We start from the raw sequence: 16413 nt of genomic DNA on the forward strand, positions 1-16413 counted from the left end.
ATGGAACCAAGGATGTTAGAGAAAAAGGGGAAAAGGCTGGCGCGGGTGATCCTTGTTGGGAGAGCCCCGGAATGACCCTACACCTTGTCATCCTGGAAGAGACTGGCTCCGATGAGACTATGGATGTTGGTGACCATACTTCTTGAACCACACAGAGACAAGGTCCCGGTGTCCACAAGGGCCTGACAGCCATGTTTACAAGCAGTAACTATCACATTCATGGAGATGCTGAGAGAAAATGGACAGAACAGGCAGCAGGGTCACTCTGAAGTCTTCCCATGACTGTCCCCTCCCTGACTGTCTGTTGAACAGCCCTTCAGCTCTTGCCCTGACTCTGTTTTCCTTGGCTCTGTTCAAGTCACTTTCGTTGACTTCTTTTCAGTTCTTGAATGCACCAGGCTCTTTCGTGCCTCAGGGCCTGGGCACATGCTGGATGCCCTTCAAAGACGACTCCCACTCTCTTTGTCTAGCTAATTTCTCCTCAACTTTCAGGTCTCAATTTAATTGTTACATTTTCAGGGAAGTCACCCCCCCCCCCCCCCAGACTAGATCAGGCTCCTGTCTCGCTTGCTCACTATAGAATCTTTCTCATGTCTAGCATGTACTAATGTGGCAATTCACTGGGTGTGTGAGTTGTCTCATGTATGTCCACCTTACTAGATGTGAGGGCAAGTTGCATCCTCACTATCTTCCTGAAGTATCCAGCACACAGCAGATGCACAATGTATGTTTGTGAATGAATGAATCCATCAATGAAAACATGAATGGAGAACATCTAGATACCTGTATCTGGTGTCTGACCAATAATGGGTCAGCACACACAGTGAAGATGGAGGTTCCCTGGGGCAGTAGATGCTCAGAGTGGTGGTTGGGGAGACACAAGCTGTCCCGGGAGAGGGTGTCTTCCAGCACCGCCCCCTCACGCGGCTCGGATACTGAGGCCCCGGCCAGGGGATGCCCAAGCTAGCCCAGGGGACTCCTAAGGAGAGGTCAGCTTTTTTTTTCTGAGGGTATCACACAGAATCCCATCCAATATTGCCCCTGTTCTCAGGCCACTCCTGGATTCCAGCTTCTTGCTTCTCTCTGTCACAGCTCCTGATCCACTGTGTCCCGCTGTAGGTAGGTGGCTGTGGGTAGGGCAAATATCTCTTTGTATAAGCTGTCTTCGGGTCTCAAGACTGCAGCTACCCTCTCTCCATTGCTGGGTAGCTTCTCCTTAAGGAAACCAAGAGACCAGTTTTACTGGTTTGTTCAGGACTTTCTCTGTGTTTGAACTGGCTCTTCTGTGTACCAAGAACCCCCTTCTCCCCCCGGTAGCCCCGGACAGTTGGTCATCTTATCATAACTCTGTTCAGGCTGGTGAAATTCTCCCTGATCCTCTGTTCACCACACTGTAGGGTCCTCTAACCTCACATTAGAGGTTAGTGTGTGTGCTCCCACCTCACACTCAGGGGGGCAGCCCTCCCCCAGCTGCACAGACCTCTCAGGACCCTGGTCAGAGACCTCCTCAGGAAGCCTGGGGCAATTACGAACCCATGGGTGGTGTGTGCATCTGTGTGTTTATGGGTCTGACTGCTTGTGTTTGTATGTGTCTTTTTATGTGTGTCTGAGTGTCTGCCAGTTTCTATCTGTGTCTGTGTGTTTGTTTGTGTGGGTATTTGTGTGAGTGTGTTTATGTCTCTTTACTTGTGTCTTGTGGGTGGAGCATGTGTCTGTGAGTGTGGCTGGGTATCTAGGCATGCATTTGTGTGTATCTGAATGTGTCCACGTGCCCTGGTGGGAGCATCACTTGGGGTGACCCTCAGAGGGAGCCACTTACTGGACCACGGCAATCTGCCAGTGGTGGGTTCAAAACACTGGTGCCCAGTTAGGGTCCCCATTGTGGTAGGTGTGGTTCACCCTGCCAAACATCACCAGGCTGCCATTCTCCCCACAGCTGACAAGAGAAGGAAGAGGGGAGTTTGTTGGAGGAGAATAACACCAGGCAATGTCTGAGAGCTGTGCTTATTCACCCATCAAAGGCACTACAACTCTCCCCATTTTACAGATGTGGAAATTGAGGAACTGGAGGATTCAGTACATGACCCAGGTCACTCACCAGCTAATTAGTGGCAGAGAAGAGGTTTGAAACCGGGCAGCCTGGCCAGACACTGACCACCCAGCTGTGTGAGAGGATCTGGCTCTTTCCAGTGACCTGAGTACTTAGAGATACCATCAGAGGTCACCGAGCTGGAGAGGTCTGGCTTCCCCTTTGTCTAGAATATCATTTTTCCAAAAAGCCCTGGCCCAAGGGCATTATGGGCATGGATTCAAGCTCACCCAGGTTTGGCTTCACGGGCCTGTGCCTATGCTATCCATGGGGCCCATACTCAACAGGGCCCCATGCCTCTACCATCCCTGTCTTGAAATTTTCAATGCTTGTTAAACAAAATGTCCCACAGTTTCATTTTGCACTAGCTCCTGCAAATTTTTTAGCTGGTTCTGGTCTCCTGGTGAAATGTCAGAGAGGAAGGAAATATTCCCAACATCTCTGTCCTTTCTTCCATATCAAATCCATTAGCAAATCCTGTTGCTTTTTCCTCCAACCTTTTACCTGACACCTTCCATTGCTTTCCATCTTCTTTCCTCCTTCCTGACCAAGCCGATCCCTTGGAGCCCATGAGCATGGTTCCAATAAAACTTTACTTATAAAAAACCAGTGGCAGTGTTGAGTGGGGCCCTGGTGCCGTAGTTACCCTGGGCTAGAATAAAGGAAACTTCTGTGTCGGGTGGTTTATAATTTTTCATGGAACTGAAAGCATCATACAGCTGATTTGTAGCAAGGACTTGTCCAGCTCAGACTTTGCTGAGCAGAAAGCAAAGACAGGCTGGGAAAGGACTCCTTGTTTCTTCAGGTTGTCAAAGATGGGAGTGGTCCCTCCAACAGAGAGGTTTGGGTAGCCCAAGCCCAGGATGCCATCAAAGGGTGCATCTTTGAACCTGTACTCTTCATAGCTTAGGCTGAGTGGCTGGGTCACACCAACAAGGTACTCGATCTGTGGGAGAGTAGAGTGTTCCCCCATAAAGGTTTAGGAAGTGAGGCTGGGACTGGGCTGGGGCGCAGCTGTCATTACCACTGCAGAGAATAACTGAGGCCTAGCCATGCCCTGCACTGACCTCAGATAGTTAGACCAAGCTGGGATAGGAATTTGGGCTCCATTTGTGTGGGACTATGGATTTTAACAACACCTGCTCTCTGACAAACACCATCTGAGTGAGTCAGAATGGCCTCATGCCTTCTGTATGGGTGCAGCAACCGAGAATCAGGACAGGACCAAACGGTTCCCACATGAGGACAAAATGTATAGTGAGCAGGGTAGTCTTCTCTTTGGCATCACTATGATCTATTGACAGAAATGGACTGAAATCAAGGCAATGCATTGTGAATTCTGCATCTGCCCAGGAAGACAGAATCCTACAATGTCGCTTGCAAGGTTCTTAAGAAAATTCTGTCTGGGAAACATGCTTTTGGGTGTGTGTGTGTGTGTTTGAGAAAGAGAGAGAAAAAGAGAGAGTGAGGGGGACAGAAAATACTAAGGCACTTTGGGGTGGCAGGCCAAGGTTTGTATTCGATTCTTAAAAGTCCCCTAGTGATAACACATTTGTCAGGCCCCTCGCACATCTGTACCCCCTGCTTTCCCTGCCTGGATACCTGAAGCCTTAGGCTGCCCCTCAAGAACCTCAAATCAGTTTTATCCTCTCCCCAAATAACCTGCACATACTTGGAGCCCTGACTGGCCAGCCTAGGTCCACCACTTGCCAGATATGTGACCTTGGCAAGGCCCTTGTTCTCTGCACCTCAGTTTCATTGTCTGTGGAGCTATGATTAGCTATCATGGAGCTAATCATTGTACATGCTGCATGGATTTGTTGCAGAATTAAACAAGTTATTGTCATGAAAGAGCCTGGAGCTTTCTGAGAATATAAAAGTGGGTGCCCTTTCCCCCATCCCTGTCCCAGCAAAATGAACCTTGACCTGCTCACAGGCAAAGGATCAGCAAGTCCACACTCCCAGCCACTCTCTGGATTAGCTGTTCTGGGGGTTTGTGTGTCAGCAGGGGCTCTGTCTCCCCAGGGGGCCCTGACAGGCAGATGGCCAGTCACTAGGGAATTTTGAGAAGGATGGGTTCTGCCAGCTGGTCCAGCATCTGTTTAGTAAGCAGTGGTCACTCCATGACCAGCCCTGACTCAGCTTCTCGTTTCTACATTACCTGAGCAATGTCATAACCAAGAAATCTCTTGATCAACCAAGTACTGTAGTTGACACTGAAAGGCTGACCCACGCATATAAAGGTAGTGGACAAGTGAAGGTCGAAGCTACTGAGTTCATCTGCAGACACAAAAGAACACTGTCGGCCAGGTGCCAAGGATGGAAAAGGGTATGGGAGGGGAAATAAAAGATGGGCAAGGGGGCTGGCACTCTCAGCACTCAAGACTTAGGCAGTAGATGCAGGGTACCCACAAGTCAGATGAGCCCGTGTTGAATATGACCCGGAACTCCTGAGAGGGTGTTCCAGTGTTGATGTTGCTGATGTAGGCCAACTACAGGGGCATGGGAGGGAGGATAGGACAGATCTGACTGCCATGTCCACCCCTGATTCCCAGAGTATTGCCTCCCTCTGTGTGTTCCATGTCCCCTGAAATCACTTTCCAACTGTCCCACCTCACAGTCCCTGCTCAGACTGGTGCCTGATTTAATTTTTTATTTTTTTCTGGGCTGCCTGGCATATGGGATTTTACTTTCCTGACTAAGAATGGAACCCTGCCTTCCTTTATTGGAAGTGTAGAATCTTCACCCCTGGACCACCAGGGAAGTCCTGGTGCCTTCATTTGAGAAGCTTTTCCCAGGTGGCACTCCAAGCTTACCCCAGGCTACATTCCCTAAACTCAAGACTCCTATCAAAACCACACAGGTGGCCCTTCCACTTGACAAGTATTTACTCTTTGACTATTGCTCTGGCTGACCTGTGCATTCTTGAGTAAGAGTCAAGATCTTCTTTCAAATCAATGAACAATAACCATAGTGTTAGACTTTTATGGCATCACATGCAATAGGGGCTTGGTAATTTTTACTGGTATCGTTCTTGGATCTGTAGAGTCTGAACTTCATCTGCCTGGTTTTCAGACTCGATTTGTAGTTGACTTTATTTGAAGGCATTCCTCACCCTTCATCTATAACTGAGGGGTTCACTTAGTTCAGAAATTACAGTCTCTCTCAAACTAGTGATATATCTTTGGTACAGATATGGATGCTTACCTGCCACCTGATCATTGCTGGGCCCAGTCACCACAGACCAAGAGTTGAGATTGAGAGTGTCTTCTCCTCTGGGAATGGAATCCTTGTTCCCCAGTGTTTCTGCCTCCTGCAGGAGCCCCAGCTCCAATAACCCACCCTAAAAGTCCAGAAGAATCGCAGTGCTAGGGAAGAACATCATCCTCTCAGCACTCTCACATCCATGTAGTTCCTCAGGGGCTGAGAAGAGGATTTCTGGTCATCAGCAGTATTCTGGGACAGGCTGTAAGTGTGTTTGTTCCTTGGAGAAATTTTTCAGCAACTTTTCCCTGAGGGTTTCTCACATGGTCTTCATCTTTGTTAGAGGGATTCTTTCACCAAGCATTGGGAAAAGGAAACAAGGAAGGGGCAACAATCAGCTGTTCATGTTATGATATGACTGTAATACCTGGCATTGGAATGGCACTGTATTTTTTAAAGCATTTTTGTAAGTGTCATCTTATCATGAGGCCATGTAAAGACCATGGCAAAGACCTAGGTTTAAATATAGATTCTGTTGAGGTAATCTTGGATAAGCCATTTGGAATCTCAGTTTCTCCCGTAGAAAAAAGATGGAATGTAATAGTCCCCACCCCCCATATAAAATATTTTGAATATTTAGTGAACTGATGAATACAACATACTTGATATAAAAGAGGTCTCAAATATGGTAATGGTAATGGCTGTGGGCATCCCACGATATCTTTCTTAAAGAAACTCAGGCAGGGAGGTAGAAGCAGGATCATTATTCTCTTTTTACGAGGGAGGAATTTCAAATGCAGGGAGTTTGTGACTTGGCTGTGGTCGAGATGCTTGTTAGATGTAAAACAGCCCAGAAGCAGTACTCCTGATCTTTATCCCAGGATCAAGCCGAAGAGAGTGCTCAGAGAGGAAGCCAGGAGATGTGGAATGAAAAAAGGAAGTTGAGACACTAGAGAAGCAAGGAAGAACTTTTTAAAAAGGAAAAAACCTCTGAGCATTCTGCATGCACAGAGACATCCAAAATGTGGAGGGATGAAAGAGAGATACAGAAGTGAAGACACAGATACATACACACAGCTGTGAAGAGAGAGCGGAGAGAAGACCTAGAACCAAAAACAAAAGAAATGCTTTTTCACTGGACACAACATACAGTTGCACACGTTGTGCACTGAACAATTCCAAGAAGTTCCATTTTCATAGAAGTCATGATGTAACTGGAACCCCAAGAGATATGCAAACATGCAGCTCTACCCCAAGACCCTTGGGCCCCACAGTGCCCATGGGAAAGGACTTATCAATAAGGGAGAGTTGAACTTTAAGACTGTCAGGAAATGATTACATGTCCTTCTAACCCTGCTGGGTGAAAGAATAAAAGGACAACAAGAAAAGTCCCAGAAGGAGAGATGATGCCAATTAACAGCCCCTTACTTACATGACTATGCAGTCTGAGAGGGCCACCGCCACTTCATGGTTCTTTCCTGGGTCCAAGCACTCAGGGAAGATCAAGTTCTGAGCTTGTAGTGGTGCTGAAGATTACCTAGTTATATATGCTCTAATCTGCTCTAATATTCTCTTTTAAGCCACTATGGCCTGATGAGAAATACGTCCTCTGGATAAAATCTTTGCCTCCATCAGCATCTGTGGGGAGTAGACTTGAAAAATTCTCATAATACAGAGAATTCTACTATAGTCATTTCTTCGGGGATTGGCTGAAAGCCAAACTGAACTGTACAACCTGTCTAAGCATGGGGAGACTCTTTCCAACTTGGAGAGAAAACACAGCTAATAATATGATGAAAGTAGATGGTGGGGGCCATGCTAGACATTCCTTATCTCATGTGGTCTCCCTAGACATGCCACAAGATGTGCATTGCTGTCCTCCATTGGAGAGGAGATGGCTAGGAGGAAAAGACCTCAAAAACTAAAGTGAAGACTTCAAGAGCAGTCTACTGACATTTGAGTGGCTTTAGGTAGTGGGACAGATGGAACAGATCAGGGGCCTCTATAATGTCAACCTGCATCAAAGATCTAGGCTACAGCACTATTATAATTGCACATTTTCAATACTGGAAGAAATGTGATGCTGTTAGGGAAGTTAAATTGAGGAGGTAGTCTTGTTTAGGTTTCAGAAGTAGAGGAGCTGCCTCTGACAGATCTAACTTTGCCTGAATTGGGTCTGGATTACATGCCTACTTGCAGGTACACAAATTGCTACCAGTATGTCAAGTAGCACCTTATATAAGAGAAGAAATTTCCTGGAATTTTCTGGGCCCCTGGAGGCCTGGCCAGCCTCCCAGGGCCTGGAAAACCTTGACTCACAAGGTGAAACAGCATTGTAAAAGTTGAAGGAAAACCAGAGTTGCATTATCCAATACCACCTGATGATAGTATCAGTTTGCGGGCTGAAATTATAAGCTGGAACCCAAAAAACTGCAATTTGAAATCTCACTCATGGGGTGGACACACTGCTCAGACCCTTTACCCATTGGGACCCCAGATTGCTGTCATTTGAGCCTTCTAAGTGCTATTCAGGTCTGGATCAGGTTTTTGGCCCAGTTTGGTGATGTGCATGCTATTACTTCTCTCTATTGTTTCTATTTCTTTTCTTTTGAAGATTGTATACCAAAACAAGTCAAATAATTTTCTATAACAAGTTAAAACTGTTTATTTGTGTGTAACAACTGATTTCTTTTGTTACTAGATTCTATCAACCTAAAATGGAAGAAAACTTTTGGGAAATCAGCAATTGGTGCTGAGATCAGGATTTATGAAACCAAATGCCACTCTTTAAACAGAAAGAGGCTAAGACTAATTAAGTTGTTATTCCCAGATGGGAAGTCTTGCTTTAATGCTTGTTAACTACTGAATGGGGTAGATCCACTGAATTGTCTGAAAATTGGGACCTCAAATTAATGCAGGCTGAACCTTTAGAATTTATTGAATATTTGTTAGATCCTGCCAACTGAGATGAAGAAGGCAATGGCACCCCACTCCAGTACTCTTGCCTGGAAAATCTCATGGATGAAGGAGCCTGGTAGGCTGCAGTCCATGGGGTCGCTAAGAGTCGGATACGACTGAGCGACTTCACTTTATTTTTTCACTTTCACGCATTGGAGAAGGAAATGGCAACCCACTCCAGTGTTCTTGCCTGGAGAATCCCAGGGACGGGGGAGCCTGGTGGGCTGCCTTCTATGGGGTCGCACAGAGTCGGACACGACTGAAGCGACTTAGCAGCAGCAGCAGCAGCCAACTGAGAAAGAACAAGAGTGTACCTCATTGGTTTGCAGAGGCTGGATTCTCCACTCTGCCTCCCAGAAGATGCATGAATCCAAATTACAATCGCTTGAAGAGAAGTCAAAACTGGAAAAAGAATTAACCAAGTTGCAAAGATGATTTTTCATGTTACAATAGTGAAATTATATTTTAGCTAACCAAGTCTCCACTTTCCAGCTGATACCTGAAAAAGCCACTGCAAAGTTTGCACAAGCTAAATATCACAAATGCCTCAGTAAGGTAAACAAAAAGAAAGTCCATCTGTCAGTAGCCAAAGTGGAAGTTGAGGGGAGATACTGGGATGTTTGTGATGGGAGATTAATCCCTCCAAAAATCAGGGACCTGTCCAAATGGTAAAGTATTTGGGAATACAATGGGCTAAAGGACATAGAAAGATTCTACCTAAGGTTAAACAAAAGATAATGGAATTTTAAAATCCCAGAAAGAAAAAGGAGGCTCAAAAATTTTTAGGGCTATTTGGTTTCTGGCAAGAGCATATTACACACTTGAGCCAAATATTGGGTCCACTGTGCAAAGTAATCAGAAAAAAAAAAAAAGTATGAATTTATTGTGCTGACAATCAAGAATAGGCTTTCAATGTTGCTAATAGTGCAATACAGCCTGATTTAGATTTGTGGCCAGTACCACCTGGTGACACTGAATTACATTTGTCTATAAGTGAATTGTATGCTAATAGGAGCTTATGGCAATAACTGCAAGGGAAAGAGTGCCTTTGGGCTTCCTTTCCAGAGGTCAGGAGAATTTACTATTATGGTGACTCAGTGGCACACATCCTAAAAGATGATGCTCTTAAAGTGCTGCACTCAATATGCCAGCAACTTTGGAAAACTCAGCAGTGGCCACAGGACTGGAAAAGGTCAGTTTTCTTTCATCACTTTAAGTATGTCTTGCCATTCCCTCCTGGCCTGAAGAGTTTCCATTGAAAGATCAGCTGTTATCCTTATGGGAATCCCCTTGTGTGTTATTTGTTGTTTTTCCCTTGCTGCTTTTAATATTTGTTCTTTGTGTTTAATCTTTGTTAATTTGATTAATATGTGTCTTAGGGTGTTTCCCCTTGGGTTTATCCTGTTTGGGACTCTCTGGGTTTCTTGGACTTGGGTGATTATTTCCTTCCCCATTTTAGGGAAGTTTTCAACTATTATCTCCTCAAGTCTTTTCTCATGGTCTTTCTTTTTGTCTTCTTCTTCTGGGACCCCTATGATTCGAATGTTGTGGCGTTTAATATTGTCCTGGAGGTCTCTGAGATTGTCCTCATTTCTTTTAATTCGTTTTTCTTTTTTCCTCTCTGATTCATTAAATTCTACCATTCTATCTTCTACTTCACTAATCCTATCTTCTGCCTCCGTTATTCTACTATTTGTTGCCTCCAGAGTGTTTTTGATCTCATTTATTGCATTATTCATTATATATTGACTCTTTTTTATTTCTTCTAGGTCCTTGTTAAACCTTTCTTGCATCTTCTCAATCCTTGCCTCCAGGCTATTCATCTGTGATTCCATTTTGATTTCAAGGTTTTGGATCATTTTCACTATCATTATTTGGAATTCTTTATCAGGTAGATTCCAATCCCAAAGAAGGGCAATGCCAAAGAATGTTCAATCAACCACACAATTGTACTCTTCACAGGCTTAGCAAAGTAATGCTCAAAATCCTTCAAGCTAGCCTTCAAAACTACGTGAACCGAGAACTTCCAGATGTACAAGCTGGATTTAGAAAGCCAAAGGAACCAGAGATCAAATTGCCAACATCCACTAAATCGTTGAGAAAGCAAGGGAATTCCAGAAAAACATCTACTTCTGCTTCATTGACTATGCTAAAGCCTTTGCCTGTGTGGAACACAACTGTGGAAAATTCTTAAAGTGATGGGAATATCAGACCACCTTACCTGCCTCCTGAGAAATCTGTATGCAAGTCAAGAAAAAACAGTTAGAACTGGACATGGAAAAGCAGACTGGTTCCAAATTGAAAAAGGAGTACATTAAGACTGTATATTGTCACCCTGCTTATTTCATTTATATGCAGAATACATCATGTGAAATGCTGGGTGGCTGAAATTCAAGCTGGAATCAAGATTGCTGGAAGAAATATCAATAACCTCAGATATGCAGATGACACCCTTATGGCAGAAAGTGAAGAGGAACTAAAAAGCCTCTTGATGAGGGAGAAGGAGGAGAGTGAAAAAGCTGGCTTAAACTCAACTTTCAAAAAACTAAAATGATAGCATCCAGTCCCATCATTTCATGGTAAATAGGTGGGGGGTGGGGGGCGGATGGAAGCAGTGAAAGACTTTATTTTCTTGGGCTCCAAAATCACTGCAGATGGTGATTGTAGCCATGAAATTAAAAGACGTTTCCTCCTTGGAAAAAAAGCTATGATGGACCTAGACAACATATTAAAAAACAGAGACATCACTTAGCTGACAAAGGTCCATATAGTCAAAGCTACAGTTTTTCTGGGAGTCATGTATGGATGTGAGAGTCATGTATGGATGTGAGAGTTTAACCATACAGAAGGCTGAGCACTGAACAATTAATACTCTTGAACTGTGGTGTTAGAGAAGGCTCTTGAGAATCCTCAGACAGCAAGGAGATCAAACCAGTCAATCCTAAAGGAAATCAACCCTGAATATTCATTGGAAGGACTGATGCTGAGGCTAAAGCTCCAATACAATGTCCCCCTGATGCAAAGAGCTGACTCATTGGAAAGACCCTGATTCTGGGAAAGATTGAAGGCAGGAGGAGAAGGGGATAACAGAGGATGAGATGGTTGGGTGGCATCAACTACGCGATAGACATGAGTTTAAGCAAACTCTGGGAGATGGTGAAGGACAGGGAAGCCTGGTGTGCTGCAGTCTATAGGGTCGCCAAGAGTTGGACATAACTGAGTGACTGAACTACAGCAAGCAATAAAAAAGTCTGCCTTCAACATAGAAGATATATGAGACGTGAGTTCGATTCCTGGGTCAGGAAGATTCCCTCAAGGAGAAAATGGCAACCCACTCCCATATTCTTGCCTGAAAAAATCCCATGCACAGAGGAGCCTAGAAGGCTACGATCCAAAGGGTGGCAAGGAGTTGGCCACAGCTGATCACAAGCACACAGAGGAGAATTCACGCTGCCTTTGGGAAACAGTTATTGGCTTGTTACTGGGCTTTGACTGATACGAAACAATTGACTATAGATCACATTGTAATACTGAGACAGGTGACAATTGTGAGATGCATACAAAGTTTCCCCCTAAAGCCACAGGACTGGACAAGCCTAGGAGTCCAGCATAATAAAATGGAAATCATATGATATATTCAGGATCTAGCCAAACCTGGGACACATGGGTTTGCTACCTTACATGAAGAAAACTTGAAATTCCTACAAAAGGCCTTGAGAAAGAGGATAATTGCCCTGAGATAACTGAGTCACCTGTAATTGGGGAAAGCCCTTTGTCTCTTTAACAGCACAAGAAAAACAGCATGCATGGTGATACTGATGGATCACCTAAATATATAGAATTCATTTGCTGTTGAAAAGCAGTGGCATATAATATGGTCACTATTAAATTGATGAAAAATACTGGGGAAGTTTAAAGTAGCCAATTTGCTGAGTTATATGCTGTTTTATCAGGTCATAAAACAAGAAAATTTAATGAAATGCCATATGCACAGTTGGTGGGTAGCCAATGGATCGGCCACTTGACTTTCCCTATGGGTAAAGAATAACTATGACTTTGTCCCAGTCATCCTCAGACACATGGACCAGAAATTCATCCCGCACAAGACACAATGACAGATGGCAGGCAGAGCAGGCCTATGGAAGGGGGAGGTTACACACCAAAAAACATGTAGAGCTGAGGGCAGTGGAGGCAACATTAGGGCTTTAAAGGGGTAAGTCATCTCACTTTCACCTGCACTTGCTCCAGTGGCCCCTGCCTGAGACACGTCAGCCTGAAAGGCAGCATGGGCTCTGTGATGCCCCCTCCTCCCTCCCTGGCCTTCCCAGCAGCTGAACCATCTCCTGGGCCCCTGTCCCATCCAGGTCGTCCAGGTAGGAAGCGGCTACCATGGCCCCCTCAGCAGAGAGGCACACACTGACTGCTTGGCTGATGCCACCACACGCACCTGAGGCTGGAGAGAACATGAGGGAAAGGGGAAGGAGGAGTGGGCAGGGGTCAGAAGTCAGCCAGAGCTGAGATGCCAAGATGGGCAGCGATGGTGTGATTACTCACCTAGAGCCAGACATCCTGGAGTATAAAGTCAAATGGGCCTTAGGAAGCATCAAAACAAACAAAGCTAGTGAAGATGATGGAATTCCAGCTGAGCTAGTTCAAATCCTAAAAGATGTTGCTGTGAAAGTGTTGCACTCAATACACCAGCAACTTTGGAAAACTCAGCAGTGGCCACAAGACTGGAAAAGGTCAGTTTTCACTCCAATCCCAAAGAAAGGCAATGCCAAAGAATGTTCAGACTACCACACAACCGCACTCATCTCACACGCTAGCAAAGTAATGCTCAAAATTCTCCAAGCTAAGCTTCAATAATACATGAAACAAGAACTTCCAGATGTTCAAGCTGGATTTAGAAAAGGCAGAGGAACCAGAGATCAAACTGCCAACATCCACTAGATCATTGAAAAAGCAACAGAATTCCAGAAAATCTTATGCTTCATTAACTACACTAAAGCCTTTGACTGTGTGGACCACAACAAACTAGGAAATTCTTAAAGAGATAGGAATACCAGACCACCTTACCTGCCTCCTAAAAAACCTGTATGCAGGTCAAGAAGCAAGAGTTAGAACTGAACATGGAATAATGGACTGGTTCAAAATTGAGAAAGGAGTACATCAAGGCTGTATATTGTCACCCTGCTTATTTAACTTATATGCAGAGTACATCATGAGAAACGCTGGGCTGGAAGAAACACAAGCTGAAATCAAGATTACTGGAAGAAATATGAATAACCTCAGATATGCAGATGACACCACCTTATGGCAGAAAGTGAAGAGGAACAAAAGCCTCTTAATGAAAATGAAAGAGGAAAGTGAAAAATCTGGCTTAAAACTCAACATTCAGAAAGCAAAGATCATGGCATCTGGTCCCATCACTTCATGGCAAATAGATGGGGAAACAATGGAGGCAGTGACAGATTTTATTTTCCTGGGCTCCAAAATCACTGCAGATGGTGACTGCAGCCATGAAATTAAAAGACACTTGCTCTTAGGAAGGATAGCTATGACAAACCTAGACAGTGTATTAAAAAGCAGAGACATCACTTTACTGAGAAAGGTCTGTATAGTCAAAGGTATGGTTTTTCCAGTAGTCATGTATGCATGTGAGAGCTGGCCCATAAAGAAGGCTGAGTGCCTAACAACTGACACTTTTAAACTGTGGTGTTGGAGAAGACTCTTGAGAGTCCCTTGGACTGTAAGGAGTTCCAACCAGTCCATCCTAAGGGAAATCAGTCCTGAATATTCATTGCAAGGACTGATGCTGAAGCTGACCACCTAATGTGCAGAGCTAACTCAATAGAAAAGACCCTGATGCTGGGAAAGACTAAAGGCAGGAGGAGAAAGGGATGACAGAGAATGAGATGGTTGGATGGCATCACTGACTTGATGGACATAAGTTTGAGCAAACTCCGGGAGTGGGTGGTGGACAGGGAAGCCTGGAGTGCTGCAGTTCATAGGATCGCACAGAGTGAGACATGACTTCGTGACTGAACAACAGTAGTCACAGATCTTTGGATCTGCTCTGGTTCCTGCATCCTGGATCCCCAGTGTCCTTCCAATACATCTCCCCTTTCTTGAAATCCAGCTGGAGTCGGGCTCCTCTCACTTGTGGTTCAGACTTGATTTTAGGCCCTGTCTGGGTATGATGCACTGCCACCCCCTGACCCAAAGAGAGGTCCCCATTCATATCAGCACCTTGAGATGAAATCTTTATTCTTTCTTTTTAAAATAATTTTCTTTATTTACTTAGTTTATTTTTGACTGTGGTGGGTATTTGCTGTCAGGCTTCTGTTTTCTCTAATTGTGGCTAGCAAGAGCTACTCTCTAGCTGCAGTGTGTGGACTTCTCACTGTGGTGGCTTCTCTTGTTGCAGGGCAGGCATTAGAGCACCTTCGGGCCTCAGTAGCTGTGGCATGTGGGCGCAGTGATTGTGGCTCCCAGACTCAGGCTCCCAGAACAGACTCAATGGTTGTGGCACAGGGGCACAGTTGCTCCACAGCATGTGGGAAATTCTCACATCAGGGATTAAACCCCTGTCTTCTACATTGGCAAGTGGATTCCTTACCACTGAGTCATCAAGGAAATCCCAAAATCCTTCATTCTTTCCCGAGACGAGGGCTTTGCAGAGCACCAAGCACAGTTCACCAGCATCCCTGGGCCAGAGTGCCCTACGTGTGAGTGAGTGTGTGTTTGGTGTGAGCCTGACTGATTCCTGTAGCAGCCTGGATTTACACTGCAGGAGCCAGGCCAATCCTGTACTTTTCCTGATCATAAACTGAGAAGTACAGCCTCAGGAAGCTGTTACCCAGGACCCAGGTCTCTGCCTCATTCTTTTGCTGTTTGCCATTCTGAAAGGTGCTGTAGCAGAGGCCCTGAGAACTCTGGGGTAGAGGGAAATACACACCAGTCAGTCTGAGCCCCTACTTGCCTCCCCCAATCAAGATCGAGAGCTGGAAGCTTCTCAGATTCATATCCCTCCTTTGATAAGAATCAAGTGGGTTTCTCAGCAGCTGCAGGAGTCGGGGTTCACCCGAGAACAAGAAAGGCCAAGACCTATGGGATGAGGGAGGGGAGAATTGGGCATCTGGGATTATCAAATGCAAACTAATATAGGGAGGGTGGATAATTGGGTCCTGCTGTATAGCACAGGGAACTATATTCAATATCCCATGATAAACTACAATGGAAAAAATATGAAAAATACATATACGTATATGTGTAACCGACACTTTGCTGTACAGCAGAATTTAACACATTGTAAATGAACAATGCTTCAATGAATTTTAAAAAAAGAACAATAATGGCCCAAAGTTCCCTCACATTCTGCTGTTCCTTTCCTTCTGACCTCTGCTCACTCTTTTCTCTGCAGAGAATGCCTTTTATTCTCCCTGATCCTCCCAACCCTTGTCTTTAAGACTTCACTCAGGCCCTCTAAGAAGTCTTCTTGGACACACCCTCACCCTCCCTGGCCACTCCAGGCTGGGTTGGGTGACTTACCATGATGCTCCCCGAGTCTGTAGCCCTCATCACCCCTAATCTGTCCCCGGTGCCCCTTTGCACAGGCCCCAGGGGTGCCATTTGCATGGAATCCGGTATAGATTTGCCTTAACCCAAGCAGGCTTCCTCGTTCCTCCATGAGGCTGAGGGTTTAGAATTACTGAAGCTTTCTTCCTCAAAGCCTTCTTTGAGCCCATCAGCCTGCTCTGAACTCCCACAGGGAGATGACATGAAGCCTCCACTCTGTGCTGGGGCTGAGCAGTCACTATGTAGCCTTTACTCACCTTAATAATCCACCTCCCCACAGAGGGGTCAGTACCCCAACTCACCAAAGGGGTGCTGGGGCTTAGCAAGGGGACCTGAGGACTAGGATTACCATGTAATATATCATTCCAACCTGGACACTTTCAAGATGGGAAGGGAAACTCTTAACCCCTATGGTCTCACAGCACACTGGGACTGTCCCCAGCCATCCTTCTTGTCACTTGGTATATTTCAGGGATTGCTAGAGCTGACTTTCCATGTTCATGCATCTGAGGTCTCTGGTTGAACTGAAACTGAGGACCTTAGTGTTCGCTTCTCCTTGTGACTCCCACCAGGCCAGCACGGAG

The 16413-nt window shown here is 45.2% G+C and overlaps 1 protein-coding gene across 1 annotated transcript; it reads right to left on the reverse strand.

The window, feature by feature from the left end:
- Nucleotides 1–77: 77 nt before the first annotated feature.
- On the reverse strand, nucleotides 78–12642 carry LOC147342147 (pregnancy-associated glycoprotein 2-like). The gene is made up of 4 exons (XM_086384117.1): nucleotides 12589–12642; nucleotides 4498–4581; nucleotides 2842–3035; nucleotides 78–228 (listed from the first exon to the last, which is right to left on the reverse strand). Exons 1-4 carry the CDS (start codon nucleotides 12640–12642, stop codon nucleotides 78–80), a joined length of 483 nt encoding a protein of 160 aa, XP_086240243.1.
- Between the last annotated feature and the right edge of the window lie 3771 nt (nucleotides 12643–16413).

Source organism: Bos grunniens, chromosome 29 (genome assembly GCF_055505025.1).
Source record: "Bos grunniens cultivar Pamir isolate PY7600 chromosome 29, Bosgru_T2T1.0, whole genome shotgun sequence".
NCBI lineage: Eukaryota > Metazoa > Chordata > Mammalia > Artiodactyla > Bovidae > Bos > Bos grunniens.